Below are 18,303 nucleotides of genomic sequence, written 5' to 3' on the forward strand. Positions count from 1 at the left end.
CATTTGGTGCAGTGGAATTTCTGATGATGGTCAGAACCGAACTCTTCAAATCTGAACGGCACGTTTATAGTGACTTTGGTATTTTTATAAGAACAGCATGCACTTTCGTCCAGAACAGTCACATTTGGTGCAGTGGAACTGCTGATGATGGCCAGAACCAAACTCCTCAAACCTGAACGGCACACTCATAGTGACTTTGGTATTTTTGTAAGAAAAGCATGCATTTAAGTTCAGAACAGTGACATTTATTTAGTTATGTTTGTTAAGCATAAGTTTGAAGTCAAAGTTTGTCAAGCTTCGATTTCTTATAATATAATCGGATTCATGAGGAATTGAGGAAACTCCTCAAACCTTAACGTTATACGTATATTCATTTGTGTTGCCATCTAATAATTAAAGCATTAAAAGCAGTTTTAAAAAATACTTACACATTTCTACATAATCCAACATTCGCAAGTAGCTTTCACCAGAACCCGAAAGACGACGGTTTTTTTTTCTTAAAAATTATCTAGAATAACTTTCGTGAAAATCGCACTGTTTCCTATAAGTATTTTGACTTGTCCTCTGCAATGTTTCTGCACTCACCCTGTCGCTCGCACTCCCCCGCGCCGCCGCCGCCGCCCGCTATATCCCTTAACGGCTACCTAACAAACAACGCTTTAAGAGCTAAGTATGTATATCGTATGCGTGAGTGCGCGGGGCGCCGGCCGGTACTGGGGACGCTATTGCTATGTCTTGTATGGGAACCCTGCATTTTATGATTAAGCACTGAGACTTGGCACAGTTGTTCATTGGGTGGCCCTGAGTAGATAAAGATCGGGAGGCATCGAGAGCCCCCCTTAATTTAGGAGGGAGGAGGGGGGGAAGGCTGGCGCCTCCGCGCTTCCTTTGAAACCATATTTCTCTAAAACTATACAAAATAGGGCATGCGATATATCATTTTCGGATAAATGAAGGACGAGGAATTTATTTTTGGAACAAAAAAAATGTATTTTAGAACAAAAATACAAAATAAAATGGGAAAATCTACAAACGAGATTTTTTTTTATACATATTATTGCACATTTTATGAAAACTGTAATGGTTTTTTTTTAAATAAAAAATATTATTTAATAGCTACATTAATGTAGTTTTAGAAAATGTATAATTTGTTATATAAATATATTATAGGACGAGTGATAAAAAATATTTTACATCGCCCGATAGGGTGATTTGAATGCTCATTTTAATAAGTTTTGTCAATGATTTCAGGTATCACTATTTTTAACACACGAAAGCCATAATCATTGTAGTTTATGGCTATTTTAGTGATTAATGTACTTAAAATAAAAAAAATACAAAAATTAAAAAAAAAATTAAAATGTGATAACTATTTTATAACATTATCCTATTTTGTTCTTTCTATACAATATATATCTAAAAGCAATAAATATGAATGAAAAGCCACATTTATGTAGTTTATAAAAATATATAGTTTGTTATATAAATATATTACGAAACGCGAGATAAAAAATAATGAAAGTGACGTGGCAGGTTGATCTTGATGTACGGTACGGGTCAGCATTTATGATTCGATGAGGTGAGGTAAAGGTACTCAAAGCTCTCAAAAAGTGTAGTTATTTAGAGTACTTCAAATTAAACAACATACTCCTATATAGTCTGAATTTAACTATTTATATCACATGAAATGATCGATTGATATGATAGGTCAGATATATACATCTGATCCTAATACATCTTGTGAAATAGTAGTTATCTATATGATTTGCATAATATATGGATAGTTCTCACTTGACATATTTATTATTCCAGATCTGCGTTCGACCAGACTTTGGTTAACGAGTGCCGAAAATAGTTATTAACCAAAAAAGACCGCCAAATTAACAGCATTTCACCGACAAAAGCTGCCTTGCACCATTTTTGTAAGGGTTATAGGTATATCAAGGTGTCCATGTATGGGGTCAACTAAACCCAATTCAAAATTTGCCATTATTTGCTACTTGTGGCTGGACGAAAGTCTGTAACAATTGGGATTTGGGAGCCTACTTGCCCGCAACGTTGCCTGTTGCTGCAGAAACATGCCTCGAAATTGTCGGATGCAGGTGTAAAAAACAGTGCCGCGTAAGGTGCAACCGTAAAAAAAGACTTTTTAAATTAAATGTTCGGAGCTGATGTGCTTATGCAGTGGATGTTGTGATATATACATAATTAAATTCAGACTATTCATGTTGTTTTATTTGAATAACTCAAAATAGCTACACTTTTTGAGAGCCTTGTAGCCCCGATACACATGTTTTCGTCTAGTCAGACCAGTTTTTGATGTTCTCCTTTGTACAAAAGCAATGTCTTAGTTCAAAAATCATTAATGTTTAATGCTTTTAGGAATCTAGTTTATTTTTTATGGCACTATTGCGCAATAACTAACTATCATTGATACTGAAAGGAAGAATATGACTATTTTTATTTTATCTTTTATGGATGGGTAAAACCGATTTAAGGGGGCCCAAAGGAAGTAACTAAGTTCTCTAAAAAATCTTCAAGCCTATGTATGCAGAACTGCTTTAGCAGAGGAGAACGTGATTAAGACATTTTTTTTTTTTTTTTTACAATATAAGTCACATGCAATTTTATTTTACAATCAAAATAAACTATATTATAGGACTTTTACAATTTTCTGTACTGGGTCGTGATATACCTATATGTGTAAACGTTATTAGAATAAGTATTTATTTCTGTATTACTAGACGAACTCCACTGCATAGCGGGTAGTACCTTTACCTCGCCTCATCGAATAATGCAAGCTGACCCGTACATTAAAATTTTCATTTTCATTATTTTTTATCTCGCGTTTCGTAACATATTTATATAACAAACTATATATTTTTATAAACTGCATAAATGTGACTTTTTATCGATATTTATTGCTTTTAGATATATATTGTGTAGAAAGAACAAAATAGGATAATGTTAAAAAAAATTATCACATTTTTAATATTTTTTAAAATTTTTGTATTTTTTTTTATTTTAAGTACAATAATCACTAAAATAGCCATAAACTACAATGATTACGGCTTTCGTGTGTTAAAAATAGTGATTATACCTGAAATCATTGCAAAACTTATTGAAATGAGCATTCAAATCACCCTATCGGGCGATGTAAATTATTTTTTATCACTCGTCCTATAATATATTTCTATAACAAATTATACATTTTCTAAAACTAGATAAATGTAGCTATTAAATAATATTTTTTATTTTAAAATAACTATTACGGTTTTTATAAAAAGTGCAATAGTATGTATAAAAAAAAATCTCGTTTTAAGATTTTCCCATTATTTTTGTATTTTTGTTCTAAAGTACATTTTTTTTGTTCCAAAAATGAATTCCTCGTCCTTCATTTATCCGGAAAAGATATATCGCATGCCCTATTTTGTATAGTTTTAGAGAAATATGGTTTCAAAGGAAGCGCGGTGGCGCCAGCCTTCCCCCCCTCTTCCCTCCTAAATTAAGGGGGGCTCTCGATGCCTCCCGATCTTTATCTACTCAGGGCCACCCAAGGAACAACCTGTGCCAAGTCTCAGTGCTTAATCATAAAATGCAGGGTGTTGTGCAATAGCGTCCCAGCTACGGGGGCGGTCATCTTTTATGTAGGGTTTTAACGATCTATGTACGGCACGGTAAATGACGAATAACAACACGGGAGTAGAAAAAATATGTAACAGAACAGTTCTTCAAACCTTCTCGCACTGTTAATAACGGTGTCCTGCCGTTTCGCCAAAAAACGTTTCGTCAAATTTCATTTCCCAATAATCATATCGCAATAGTTTCATTTCCCAAAGTATTGTTTGGCAAAGGTATGTTTCGCAATGAATTTGTTTGGTCAAATTATCATTTGGCACAATTTTACTTAGTCAAATTTTATTTAGACAAAACTTTATTTCGCAAACGTTTTTAATGGCAAAACTTATATCCCAAAAACATGTTTGGTCAAAATTTCATATCGCAAATTTCGAAAATACTTAGGCATTTGCATTTTCATTTCTACGGGATTAATTTAATTTACCGAAGATTTTTTTGCCAAATTTAACTTAAAATTGTCAAATGACAATTTCAGTTTTATTCCCAAGGCTTCAGTTGGACAAGAAAAGTTTGCTCAACTTTATTTTTGTCAAATTAGTTACTGGACAAAATTATTTTGTCAACTATTTTTTTGTTAAAAAATGTTTCTACAAATTATAGCCTGACAAGATTTTATTTGACCCTGAAAGAGTGTCGCTACAAACCGCTTTCATATGGCAATAATGTGCCGACGTCATACGTATTGGGGACAGCGTGTACTGGTTACCCGTTAATATTTGTAGAAAATTAAAACATGGTTTTAGAGAATCAAAATTTAAAAAGCAAGGTTTTAAGACTCGCTACTTCTTTCCGCACAGCCTAAAATCCATGAATCTTGTGCCTTAATCGAAGTCATCGATGTTTATTTTCTTTTTTCGTGGGACCTTGTTCTGTACTGGTGGCAGTTATGGAACGGCCTCCTTATTTCTATACATATTTTTCACGGCAGAGCTACAGACACCTTAAATTAGAACAAAAAATATATTAGGCTAAACGCGAAACCAACAAATTAATACAGGAGAACCGCACTATAAACTGTCAGTCCCGGACTTGTCAATAACCAATTTCAGAACATTGGTATCGAAATGCCGTCGAATCCTTCATCCTTTTTTGTTGTAAGTAATTTATCACGTTTAGTATAATTATTTTCACTTTTAATCATATTATTTTTGACAAAATTGCGATGAAACCGTTAGAAAATTTAAAATATTTGCTTCACGTTTACATCACTGACATTCGATGACTTTCGACAACGGGTGTCAAATAGTAATCCTTGCCAGTAAAAGAAATTAGTTCAGCTGAAAATCCGCAACGCGGCGAGGGTCAAATAAAAACTTGTCAGGCTATACACCATGCAAAACCACGTTTGACAATAAATATTACAAGGCATAAATGTAATGTAATAATTTTATTAGTATTGTAACAGAAAACTCGTGTGCGACAGGGTCAGTTTAGGTGCGACGACGAGCGAAGCGAGGAGGAGCGTGTTAGGTTGACAGTGAGCAAACTGGAAATGGCTTTTTAAAGTAATTAAAAATTAATAGAACATAATGGTCTTGAAAACATAAGGTTTCTTTTTAATAAAATGTATCCGGACATGTAAGTGAAAATGTCATCCTTGACATTTGCAGCAGGAGGAAAAAAAGTACGACATACACATTATTTCACACAAATCTTGGACACAAAGTATAAAATCAACAAACAAATTTCTAGTGCGCCATTTAATTACAATATATTGGGAAATGGAAATTTTGCCTAACAATACCTTTGACTAAATAATATTTGGTAAAATGAAATTTGACCAAGTAAATATTTTGGGAAACAAATACTTGCCAAGTTGCCAAAAAAAGTTTTGCTAAATGTCAATTTGCGATAAGTTGTTTTGCCAAACGTTTATTTGGGAAATGATAATTTGGGAATAATAGTTTGGGATGTGAAACTTTGGGAAACGTTTTTTGGCGAATCGTCAGTAAACCGCCACAAAGACAACACAATCCAGACGTGTCAGATAGTCTTTTAGCGATAAGGTAAATTTGATAGTGACCCAATATACCTATGTAAGTACGGAAGTTCTTAAACAGCATTGTTATTATATAAGCGTTATTATAGTTTAGTTTCATTCACGAAGAAGCTTAGAGTTGAAAAATCTGTTATCAAGTGAGACGACGACCAAGTAAGTTGTGTAACGTTCCGGATACCGTGAGATAAGTAGGTAAGTACCTATACCAAATTTAATATACCATACTCCTAAGGTAAAATAAAGAGTAAGTAAACATGACGTAATGAATGATATATATTTACCAACGATTGTCACACGTTTTTTGCTAGTTTCGGGAGCTCCTCCACTCGGCTGAAACGTTTTTGGAGGGAAATGGCATTCTTCACTTATCAAGTAGTCTCGTATCCTCTGTACGGCAACGTTCATTTCCGCTATCTTTTAATCCGAAGAATAAATCAGGTTAACTTATATTATTTTTCCTGCTCAGGACTGCTTCGTCCACAGTCACAAATTACCATGACTGTGACTGTACTGTACGCCTTATATAGGAATGTGAATGAGTTAGCACTGCTGATCACATACAGAGGTGGACGATATATATATGTCGGTAGGTACCTAAGTGACGATATTGTAATGTTGACCAATCAGAACAGTGGATAAAAATTATTTTCCCCTCACTAACTCGGAAACACGTATTTTGTCCTTTAATACCAGCGGGTAATTACGCATTTTATCCACTAGTGGATAAAGTAATTTGACCTTGAATATAGTCATTTTTTCTGCTTTAAAATTGATAAAAGTGAGTGAATCTAGTGATGACGATGATTTACCACCTTGTGGAACTACTGAATTCAGTAGTTCCACAAGGTGGTAAATCATCGTCATCACATCGCCAACAGTCAGCAGTGATAAACGCGTTTTTTGCGTTGTACTTTCCTCGCTATAGTGAGGAGAAAAGTTTTGTGTTACACTCGGGTACAAATGTATTTTACTTCTCGTGTGTTAAAAAACTCGCAAGTTCAGGATTCTATACTCGAACTATAGAATCCTTTCACTTGCTCGTTTTGCAATTCCACACTCGGCGTTAAAATACAACTTTGCACCCTTGTATAAACAAATAACTATTTATTAGTGATAGAGCAGCGTGTTACGTTAACGTGTGTGTTAATGTTGAAGTACATATAAGTACGTACCTGTCCAACGCCCTGTGGAAAGAACAGCGTCATGGTTTGCTTGATGATGTTGTAGTAGCAGGTGATAAAGAAGACAGTCTCGACGGTGACGCGCGGCGCCGTGCCGGCGAACACCAGCGCCGTCACGAAGATGGCGAACCGGGACGTAAACATTATGAACGACATTATCACGCCGCGGATATACGACGTCATCTTGATGTTGTGGATTTCTTGCCTGCGGCCATTTTTAGGTTTATGTGTAGTCGCCATCAGATATCAGAGCGCCATATATTCAAAATAATTATCTAAATACGCACTCTCGCGCCTTTTGGCTAGGTACTACATAAACGCCCCAACCATATTTAAAGAACCTGTGTGTGTGAATGGGATCTTACCTCCTAACATCATCTATTAGCCTCCGAAACGGTTCCTCCCAAGTATACATCTTGATCACTTCTATTCCCATGACGATCTCCTTCGTCAGCCTGACTCGTTCGTCCGATTTCAGCGCCGTCTTTAGTCTGAAGTACGCCGTTTGTGTTCCCAGAAAAACTAATAAAGCAACAGGATTTAAGCAGCCACTTTTTCAAGGTCAATCATTTTATACTGTATCCAAAAAATTCGAAGCTATGACGAAGCTAATATCATGACGAAGGATGACTCATACATCCTTTAACATTTTTTTAAGTGCATATTATATAAAAATAGCTATCGCGAAATATTGTTTTATTGCATTCCATTTCGTTTTCATTGAGTTTTTTGGACACGATGTAATATTAAGAAATCAGTGAATTACTTTGGAATGGAATTACTGCTACAATTGTAAGGATTCCGTATACGGCTGCCATACCCAGCTCTCGATACAAGAACATAGTCATGATCTGAAATACATAGATTGCTTAAACTTATAGTTTTAAGAAACGCTGGACTGTATAGGGAAAAAGTCAAATTCATCGGAGTCTTTATTTCGATAGGAATTAGCAGGTCTACTCTACGAGCTAAGATTCTACTTTATAATAGGTTCAAATGGAGTAGTCGAGACATATGAAGAAAATGTAAGGCAAAGAGTGGTGTCGTTATATATTGTTATCAAAAGCATTTAGTGTTTTTAGGGTTCCGTAGTCAACTAGGAACCCTTATAGTTTCGCCATGTCTGTCTGTCCGTCCGTCCGTCCGTCCGTCCGTCCGCGGATAATCTCAGTAACCGTTAGCACTAGAAAGCTGAAATTTGGTACCAATATGTATATCAATCACGCCAACAAAGTGCAAAAATAAAAAATGGAAAAAAATATTTTATTAGGGTACCCCCCCTACATGTAAAGTGGGGGCTGATATTTTTTTTCATTCCAACCCCAACGTGTGATATATTGTTGGATAGGTATTTAAAAATGAATAAGGGTTTACTAAGATCGTTTTTTGATAATATTAATATTTTCGGAAATAATCGCTCCTAAAGGAAAAAAAGTGCGTCCCCCCCCCTCTAACTTTTGAACCATAAGTTTAAAAAATATGAAAAAAATCACAAAAGTAGAACTTTATAAAGACTTTCTAGGAAAATTGTTTTGAACTTGATAGGTTCAGTAGTTTTTGAGAAAAATACGGAAAACTACGGAACCCTACACTGAGCGTGGCCCGACACGCTCTTGGCCGGTTTTTTTTTAAGTTGTTCCGTTGTTCCTCCCAGTCCACCTGAGCCCATCAGTCTCACCAAGGTCTCAAGGGGCCCGATCCATAGGTAGTGTGCGAATAAAGGTCCCGTGTCGAATCTATTGACGTCGTTTGCCATCAGGTTGACCACTAGCCCCGCGCCGTTGTCGGCCATCGTCTGCAGACTCACTCTCAGAGCCTGAAAACAATACCAACATCACGCACGCACGACTTATTCTTGTGTTCCTGCCGGTGAGTAAGGTTGCCAGAGTTCAACGAGTGCGGAGTGTAAGGGTCGGCAACGGGCATGTCAACACCTCGGGAGTCGGGATGAGTTACAAAAACTGATTGAGATTACCATCAGGCGGGCCGTGTGCTTGTTTGCCACTTCCGTAGTATAAAAAAAAACATGTAAAGTATAATGGGATAAGATAAACACTGGGAGAAGACAGACTTCTAGATACATATTAGTGAGTACTTTGTGTAATTTTATTATCTAATTCATTTGTAGCTAAAAGTAGCACCTTCGGACTTTATTAAGTATAAGTACTTACTAGATATTATATTACTTAGGTATGTACCTACTACCTATATTTTTTTGAATACTTTATGTGCTCACTCGTAACCAATTTAGGTATGCGACCAAAGTTCGCGTGAAGGAACCCGCGTGTCATCGGCCCTACTTACTACGAACACTTACCTGTCGATCTTAGGAATGAGCCATATGACGAAGCACTTAAGCGCAAATTGAGAAACCTTTTGTTAGATAACCCTCTGTACTCTGTAAATGAGTACATGGAATTGAATTTGTGATAGCATGCATTTGATTACACTGACTTCGAATTTTATTTTATTTCTAATTTTATTGTGTTTTGTGTATTTCTATTTATAAATGACGATCCTTATTGGGAGAAAATATTCATTTTATTATTTTCAATTTATAATGTAATTTTCGATCATTCGAAATTCGATTTCGATTTTTTCATCATGATGAGAAGATAAACATAACTTTGGCATGTAACAAATTTATAGTGTAATTTTTATCATGAAATAAAGAAATCTAAATCTAAATCAGTAGTAGTCTACTAGAAAAAAACAGTTTGAGCTTATTAACCTTTCTATAAATCAAGCTGCAAACGCCAACTCTCATCTTCATGCCGATGTGCATAGCGGCCATCATGAAGGGGTGCTGCACGAGCACGTTGACCACGCTGGTGAGCACCACGCCCAGCGCGAACAACACCGCCTCGCCCCAGCTCACCGCGCCCGCCGCCTCGTAGTAGTGGAACAGTCGCGACACATAGCGGTTCCTGCGAGTAGAATCCACGAAGCTCGAATTATCATTGTTCCGAACTGTTGTGTCTAACATATGTACAATAGTTTGAATAGCCCCAGGTCACCGCGCCCGCCGCCTCGTAGTAGTGGAACAGACGCGACACATAGCGGTTCCTGCGAGTAGAATCCACGAAGCTCGAATTATCATTGTTCCGAACTGTTGTGTCTAACATATGTACAATAGTTTGTATAGCCCCAGCTCACCGCGCCCGCCGCCTCGTAGTAGTGGAACAGAAGCGACACATAGCGGTTCCTGCGAGTAGAATCAACGAAGCTCGAATTATCATTGTTACGAACTTTTGTGTCTAACATATGTACAATAGTTTGTATAGCCCCAGGTCACCGCGCCCGCCGCCTCGTAGTAGTGGAACAGTCGCGACACATAGCGGTTCCTGCGAGTAGAATCAACGAAGCTCGAATTATCATTGTTACGAATTTTGTGTCTAACATATGTACAATAGTTTGTATAGCCCCAGGTCACCGCGCCCGCCGCCTCGTAGTAGTGGAACAGTCGCGACACATAGCGGTTCCTGCGAGTAGAATCAACGAAGCTCGAATTATCATTGTTACGAACTTTTGTGTCTAACATATGTACAATAGTTTGTATAGCCCCAGGTCACCGCGCCCGCCGCCTCGTAGTAGTGGAACAGTCGCGACACATAGCGGTTCCTGCGGGTAGGATCCACGAAGCTCGAATTATCATTGTTCCTAACTCTTGTGTCTAACATATGTACAATAGTTTGTATAGCCCCAGGTCACCGCGCCCGCCGCCTCGTAGTAGTGGAACAGACGCGACACATAGCGGTTCCTGCGAGTAGAATCAACGAAGCTCGAATTATCATTGTTACGAACTTTTGTGTCTAACATATGTACAATAGTTTGTATAGCCCCAGGTCACCGCGCCCGCCGCCTCGTAGTAGTGGAACAGTCGCGACACATAGCGGTTCCTGCGAGTAGAATCAACGAAGCTCGAATTATCATTGTTACGAATTTTGTGTCTAACATATGTACAATAGTTTGTATAGCCCCAGGTCACCGCGCCCGCCGCCTCGTAGTAGTGGAACAGTCGCGACACATAGCGGTTCCTGCGAGTAGAATCAACGAAGCTCGAATTATCATTGTTACGAACTTTTGTGTCTAACATATGTACAATAGTTTGTATAGCCCCAGGTCACCGCGCCCGCCGCCTCGTAGTAGTGGAACAGTCGCGACACATAGCGGTTCCTGCGGGTAGGATCCACGAAGCTCGAATTATCATTGTTCCTAACTCTTGTGTCTAACATATGTACAATAGTTTGTATAGCCCCAGGTCACCGCGCCCGCCGCCTCGTAGTAGTGGAACAGACGCGACACATAGCGGTTCCTGCGGGTAGGATCCACGAAGCTCGAATTATCATTGTTCCTAACTGTTGTGTCTAACATATGTACAATAGTTTGTATAGCCCCAGCTCACCGCGCCCGCCGCCTCGTAGTAGTGGAACAGTCGCGACACATAGCGGTTCCTGCGAGTAGGATACACGAAGCTCGAGTTATCATTGTTCCGAACTGTTGTGCCTAACATATGTACAATAGTTTGTATAGCCCCAGCTCACCGCGCCCGCCGCCTCTTAGTAGTGGAAGAGTCGCGACACATAGCGGTTCCTGCGAGTAGAGTCCACGAGAATATGGCTCGAATTATGACGACCGGTTTGGCCTAGCGCGTAGTGACCCTGCCTGCTACGCCGCGGTCCCGGATTCGAATCCCGGTAAGGACATTTATTTGTGTGATGGGCACATATATTTGTTCCCGAGTCATGGATGTTTTCTATGTATATAAGTATTTGTATATTATATATATCGTGGTCTGAGTACCTGCAACACAAGCCTTCTTGAGCTTACCGTGGGACTCGGTCAATCTGTGTAAGAATGTTCTATAATAATTATCATTGTCCCGAACTGTTATGTCTAACATATGTCACACAATAGATCACTATATATTTAGATAAGTGTATTTACCTATGGAAGCAATGAAGATACTGATTAGCCTCAGCTCACCGCGCCCGCCGCCTCATAATAAGTATTGAATTGAAGGGAACAACCAGTCGGGACACATAACTGTTTTTGCTATTATTAGGGCCACGAAGAATAAAGTTTGAATTTTTTCTGTATCGAATTTGGCTCATAACGGCAGAGGAGTGAAGGAGTGGTGGAGGATGACGAAGAAGGTTGCAGTTTTAAAAGGGTTTGTCTTGTCAGGTTGTCACACACAGGAGTCGGGCGGGCGGCGGCGTCCAAGCATGGCCCACGACAGGTCGGTAGGTAGTTAGTTTTGTTGGGCATTTTCCGCAAGTCGACAACTATTGTGCCTATTTTGCGTGAATTTGACGAGGTAGCACTACTCTAGTCACCCCAGCTCCTCTACAAATCCTAGCAGTGTTTTCAGGTGGCTAAATACCTCTTTTAGTGTGTTCGGCGTACCTAGGTACTTGTTCCTATATACTTCTACCTGTTTATACTCCAGAATAAAGTGTTTGATGGTCTCTTCTGCTTCCATGCACGCCCTGCACATGGGGCTATCGGTTATACCTATGTTATTGAGGTCGGTATTAGGTAAGTAATTAATGGGACATAAATTCATAATACTGCTGGACTACTTAACTGAACCAAATTGGCACGTTTATGAAAACCATAAATAGCTTACGTGTTGTTGTGGGAATCTTGGATTGGGTTGTAGTAACGGAGCACTAGACCCAAGAACAGTGGTTGCTGCAGCCTGTGCGGAAACATTATGAGTTATGAGAGATAAATTGATAGCTAACTTTACCTACTTATGAAATTTTCTATTTGGTTATTACGTAAATTAAAGCAAGTATGCGAAGTTGATGAGCCTTTAATCAAAGTACTGAAAATGATGATGGTAGGTAAATACAGCGTCATGAGACTTGACCGAGATAAATTGTATGAAACTATAATACCTACTACATACCGTATGATGAACTCCATGGCTGCGAGGATCAGTCCATAGAGCATGAACTCGGCTCCGAAGACTTTAATCAACGCCCTCCATAAACTAGGCTTCGAGTCTCGTGAGCGATTGGAGCTCGTGCGCACTTCATGTTCCCAGGCCCTCTGCAGAGCATCACCTACGAACTGACAATAGTTAGCCCAACCTCCCCAACCACCTGCGGCCATTCCCTGCCTGCCTGCCTGCGACCCCTGAATTTGCCATTGATTAACCTATATCACATCTCGGACACTGGCGATCAAATATATGAAAGAGGCGCGTTCCTAGCACACATTCTAAGCTCGTGTAGGTGAACGCGTACCATGCTTGTATGAGTAAGATATGACAGGTCGATTGTTCGCGTTTTTGACAGGCGGTAACTGTCAGGTAACCGAGAGGGGGTGGGCGGCACTTTCAGAGGGGAGCGGGAGTGGCCATACTGTACGATAGTACTCTTTATTATACTGTGCCTATATGCTTATACATTAAGTACCTACTTAGATATTTCACTGGTTCAGCGACCCAAAAAGGATCTTGGCCTCCGACTCGACACTTCACGTCATACAGGCGCGTGTTTTTTTTTTTTTTAATTATGATAAAAGAAGTAAGGTACAGCGGGGCAAATCTCGACTGGTGGGCAATTGTAAATAGTCCATTTTTTCCATTATTACACTATGCTGTTGAGTTCTACATGTAGGTATCCACTGAACACGCCTACCATATATAACCGATGGGCACTCTATTTAATAATGTAAACATTGTAAAACATGGAAAAAATTTACCAGTTACATTTGTCACGCTGTACCTTATGTTAAAAAACATAATATATGGAATCTAATCTATACAACCTAAAACATCCGACCGGTGTTCTGGTAGAGGTGCATATAAATCACTGCTGGCGATATCGCGATTGTAACCTAGTTTGAACGTCTCCAATGTCCACCTGAAGAAAACAGAAGAATATAATGCACTTATGCGGTTGCGATCCAGTGAGGATAGGTAGTTAATAAGAAAGATAAGTGCTTCATGGAATTCTCGTTCTACTCCAATGTTGTCCTATATCCGATGTTTGGCGCTGCACGAAGGTTTATACAATATAACAGTGATTTATATTTAATCGTTAGATGTAAGCGCTTAATGATACATATTTCCGTGTATATATTAAGTATACAGCGCATACTTTTAACACGTTCATTGCCAAGTCAAATCCAAGTTCATTGCTGGATGCCGGCGTAAAAACAAACATCTTTACATATAAGACTCTCCCGTGGAATCCAACCAAACGCGCACTCTTGTTTTTATTATGTATCTCTATGCCAAATAAATATTTTCTATTCTATTCTATTCACTCTACGAATAAACAACACCGCACGCCAGGAACTCCGCTGCGGAGATCATTTCTTTGCCGTATGCCGTCGACTCCCTTGGGGAGACCAAGTCCAGGGCTGTCAGAAAGGCCAAAATTGCCAACTCCACACAGGGCTAAAAGTATTTAGCTAGACTTTTTCATTTCTTTTCTTCGTTATCTATAAGGTACAACGGGGCATTTCCGACTGGGGGCCAATGCAACCGATCCATTTTTTTCCATGTTTTACAATGTTTGCATTATTAATTAGTGTCCACTGGTTATGTATGGCACGCGTGTTCAGTGGATACATGTGGAACTCAACTTGATAGTGTAATAAGTGCGTTTTCACATTATCTGGTCCGATATCGGATTATCCCATCCCATACATTTAAGCCGCCATCTTTGATCGATCGATAAAATGGATCAGTTACAATGCACCCCCCCCCCCAGTCGGGATTTGCAGCTTTCATAAAATTAGACATTTTTTAAGTGTCATCACAATTCATATTTCCCAAATGATCACAAACTGCCCAAGTGATGCCCACCCTATATACTAATACTTATTCTTAAGTACTTCGTTTTTTAAAGAATAAATAAATAACGGTCGATTTTATCTATGTTTCATTTCGAAAACGAGGTATAGTGACAACCCTGAAAAATCGTGAGTTAACTCCCTAGTGGAGTCGGTTGGCGTGGCGTTAGTCATCTATTAACTTAATAGCGCTCTCCTCACTCGCGCGCGTGGAGGGCGCTTTCAGTACGTGCTCCCCTCGGGAGTCGCGTGGCATGTGAACAGTTATTGAGAACTCCCTAGCGGAAGTAGCGGAGTCCATGGCACTGAATGTGTTTAGTTCACTAGCTCGAAAATACGAATTTACCCAAATGTCAGAATAGAAAAGATGTTCGCCGTATAACGTGGATTTATCTGGCGCCTCTGTTTTGGTCCTGTGTCCATTATTATATTTATTATCTATTAGCTATCATTACTGTCATTAGATATCGTAGGCTTAATCAACGTGGTCATGGCACTTGGTCTCAATGGCCATAACGTTAAAAATTTGTTAAGAATCATGAGAACCAATCAAAGATTTCATAAGTAAGGATAAAACTATTCATATAATATTGACTGAACATTCCCGTTTGATGCGCCTTGGTGGAACGTTACTCCGCGATTGCTTATATAGATTGCACGCCTAGCGAGCCTTCGAACGTGCTTTGAACATAACAGTGTTACTGTCCCCGAAGTTGACACCGACAAAACAGTTAAAATCAAATGTGTCGCTTAACTTCAAAAGTGGGTAAATACATTCTGTTATAAGGTTGATACCTGCACCGATACGCTGGCAGCGTCCTACATTTCAGCCACCACTAAAAATGCCGGGGCGGCGGCTGACGCCCGAGAGCGTTTTAAAAGAAATAAATATAGCTGTCCCGGCACCAATTACGAATTTGTAGCTTTTGGTGTCGAGACACTCGGTCCGTGGGGTGGCGGTGCGCGCGGGCTCTGCAGAGAACTGGGCAGGCGGTTGAGGGAGTTAGTAGAGGAGTTGTACGAGCATTTGTATGGGAGGGGTCATAATAATTCCCACAGAACCGAAGTTTGGGTTTTTTAGTTCTTTGTGTGTGTCTATTTGACATACTGAAAATATAGTAAAATATATTTATGCAAAATGCGTTTTTTCGACCGCCAAAATTTGTATGAAAAATTACTATGAAAAAAAAATCATAAAATTTATAAATCGTCTCTGGTATCAACTTATGGGGAATTAGGAGGCAAAAAAATTTATAGCGTTGATGTTTAGCAAAAATATAACAATTTTTCACTATTTTGATAAATTAAAAACTGATAAAAATCATCAATTTTATGAAGGGAAGTGATTGAAACATAAATTTGAGCAATGTAATTTTTTTCATAGGTACCAACACCGTGGTAAATACGGGTACGATCCGCCTGGTGATAAGCAGTCACGGTAGCCTATGACGCCTGCCACTCTAGAGTCTCCACATGCGCGTTGCTGGCCCTTTAGGGTACCTTTCCACCAGAGAGGCGCTACGTGGATGCTTGATCCACCAATCATGTTCACTGTTCCATAAAGCATAGCTCTAATGGGAACGGGTTCGACTATGCTGATTGTGGATATCAGGCGCGTCAATAACACATCTCTGGTGGAAAGGCACCCTTAACAGTCTTCAGCTAGCTCGCAGAAGAAGGAGAGAAAAATCCTCCTTTTGCGGTAAATGTATTTACTATAAAATTGTATTTTGGTGGGGTTGGGGTTCAATGTAAGTACATAATTTGTCGCATCCCAAACAAAAACTCTCGATAAAGCATTATATCGAACACGAGAGAAAACCCAAACCTAATAATCATCGGTTTTTCTAGACATAAATCTGCGCACCCTCACACCCTGGACCCGTATATGGTCGCACACTGCGGCTTCTTCTTCTTCAACCTAGCGTTTTCCCGGCCTAGTGCCAGGGTCCACTTTTCTGCTCAGTCTTCTCCACTTCGCCCGGTCTTCGGCATCCTTAAGCGTGAGATTGTTCTCTTATGTCCGCTCCCACGACGTCTAGCCAGCGCTTCTTTGGCCTACCGGGGCCGCGTGACTTAGGGCCTTGGACAGTGAGATTAAGGCATCTGTTTCCGATGTAGGTTTAGGAGGATTTTTCTCCCGCGGCCGCTTCTTATCCTGCGAGCTAGCTGAGGACTGTTAAGGGTGCCTTTCCACCAGATATGTGTTATGTATGCGTCTGATATCCACAATCAGCTTAGTCGAACCCGTTCCCACTAGAGCTATACTTTGTGGAACAATGAACATGATTGGTGGATATCAAACACATCCACGTAGCGCATCTCTGGTGGAAAGGTACCCTAAAAGGCCAGCAACGCGCATGTGAAGGCTCTAGAGTGGCAGGCGTCATAGGATACCGTGACTGCTTGTCACCAGGCGGATCGTACCCGTATTTACCATGGTGTGGTACCTATGAATAAAATTACATTGCTGAAATTTATGTTTCAATCACTTCCCTTCATCAAATATATGATTTTTTATTAGTTTTTATTTTATCAAAATAGTGGAAAATTGTTATATTTTTGCTAATAATCAACGCTATAAATTTTTTTGCCGCCTAATTCCCCATAAGTTGATACCAGAGACGATTTTTAAATTTTAGGATTTTTTTTTCATAGTAATTTTTCATACAAATGTTGGCGGTCGAAAAAACGCATTTTGCATAAATATATTTTACTATATTTTTAGTATGTCAAATAGACCCACACAAAGAACTAAAAAAACCAAACTTCGGTTCTGTGGGAATTATTATGACCCCAAACGCTACATCTCCTCTACTAATTAAGTTCATAAACGATTGTTATTTTTTAAGTATTAATTAATTGAATAAAGTATAAAGAATATTCTAGTTAACATTATTGTATCATTATTACATTAGTTATAATAATGCAACTGTTTATTGTGAAACATAATCACACGTGCTTGTTTATTGCGTACCTAACTTGTAATATTTTTAAGATAGTATTTATAAGTTGTCTTGTAAGTGAAATTTCTGTAATTTCTTAGACAATAAAGTTTCTTTAAACCAAATAAAGTATGAAGGTTGATTATACAAAAAATATAATATGATCTGAAAAATAATCAACCTTATAGCAGAATGGATTTACCTACTTTTGAAGTTAAGCGACACAAATATTGTCTTCGGTTAGCGCGATAAATGGAATAAAATAAGGAAACGGATAATATTCCGACGAATCGTTGGGAATTAATTATACGTTTTATTTTATTTATTATGTTTAAATAGTTTCAAGTAATTCAAGTTGCACTTGGGTACAGTCACCGCGATAAATAAGTGATGATGATGATTTCTGTACCTTGTTGCTTTTTCGTTTGACAATTTCGTATGACATTCAAACACGACGTTAAAGTGACAAGGTACGGAAATCATCACTTATTTATGCCGGTGACTGTACCTACTTTGATAATTTAGTAAATCCTCCAAGCATTATATAATTAGCATGTATAATATGTATATCGAGGGTTTACTGGTGAAACCCGATAAATCGAGATAATTTGTCCTTGAAATAACAACATTGTGGAAATTGCACATAGTTCGAATTTCAAAAACCAGCTCAACTTATCGGGTTTCACCGTAAACCCTCGATATAGCAGTGAGAGCGAGAGAGAGC

At 38.8% G+C, this 18,303-nt stretch overlaps 1 protein-coding gene across 1 annotated transcript in view; it reads right to left on the bottom strand.

Moving 5' to 3' along the window:
* Positions 1 to 15,198, bottom strand: part of LOC125241297 (ATP-binding cassette sub-family C member 4-like) — a 24,971-nt gene extending 9,773 nt beyond the window's left edge. Inside the window, 10 exon segments of the mRNA XM_048149698.1 lie at positions 5,920 to 6,052; positions 6,811 to 7,024; positions 7,185 to 7,341; positions 7,586 to 7,670; positions 8,498 to 8,635; positions 9,551 to 9,746; positions 12,452 to 12,523; positions 12,737 to 12,893; positions 13,603 to 13,697; positions 14,981 to 15,198. Of these exon segments, the coding sequence (XP_048005655.1) occupies positions 5,920 to 6,052; positions 6,811 to 7,024; positions 7,185 to 7,341; positions 7,586 to 7,670; positions 8,498 to 8,635; positions 9,551 to 9,746; positions 12,452 to 12,523; positions 12,737 to 12,893; positions 13,603 to 13,697; positions 14,981 to 15,057 (1,324 nt within the window). The 5' untranslated portion in view covers positions 15,058 to 15,198.
* Positions 15,199 to 18,303: the final 3,105 nt, after the last annotated feature.

This window comes from Leguminivora glycinivorella, chromosome Z, assembly GCF_023078275.1.
Source record: "Leguminivora glycinivorella isolate SPB_JAAS2020 chromosome Z, LegGlyc_1.1, whole genome shotgun sequence".
NCBI lineage: Eukaryota > Metazoa > Arthropoda > Insecta > Lepidoptera > Tortricidae > Leguminivora > Leguminivora glycinivorella.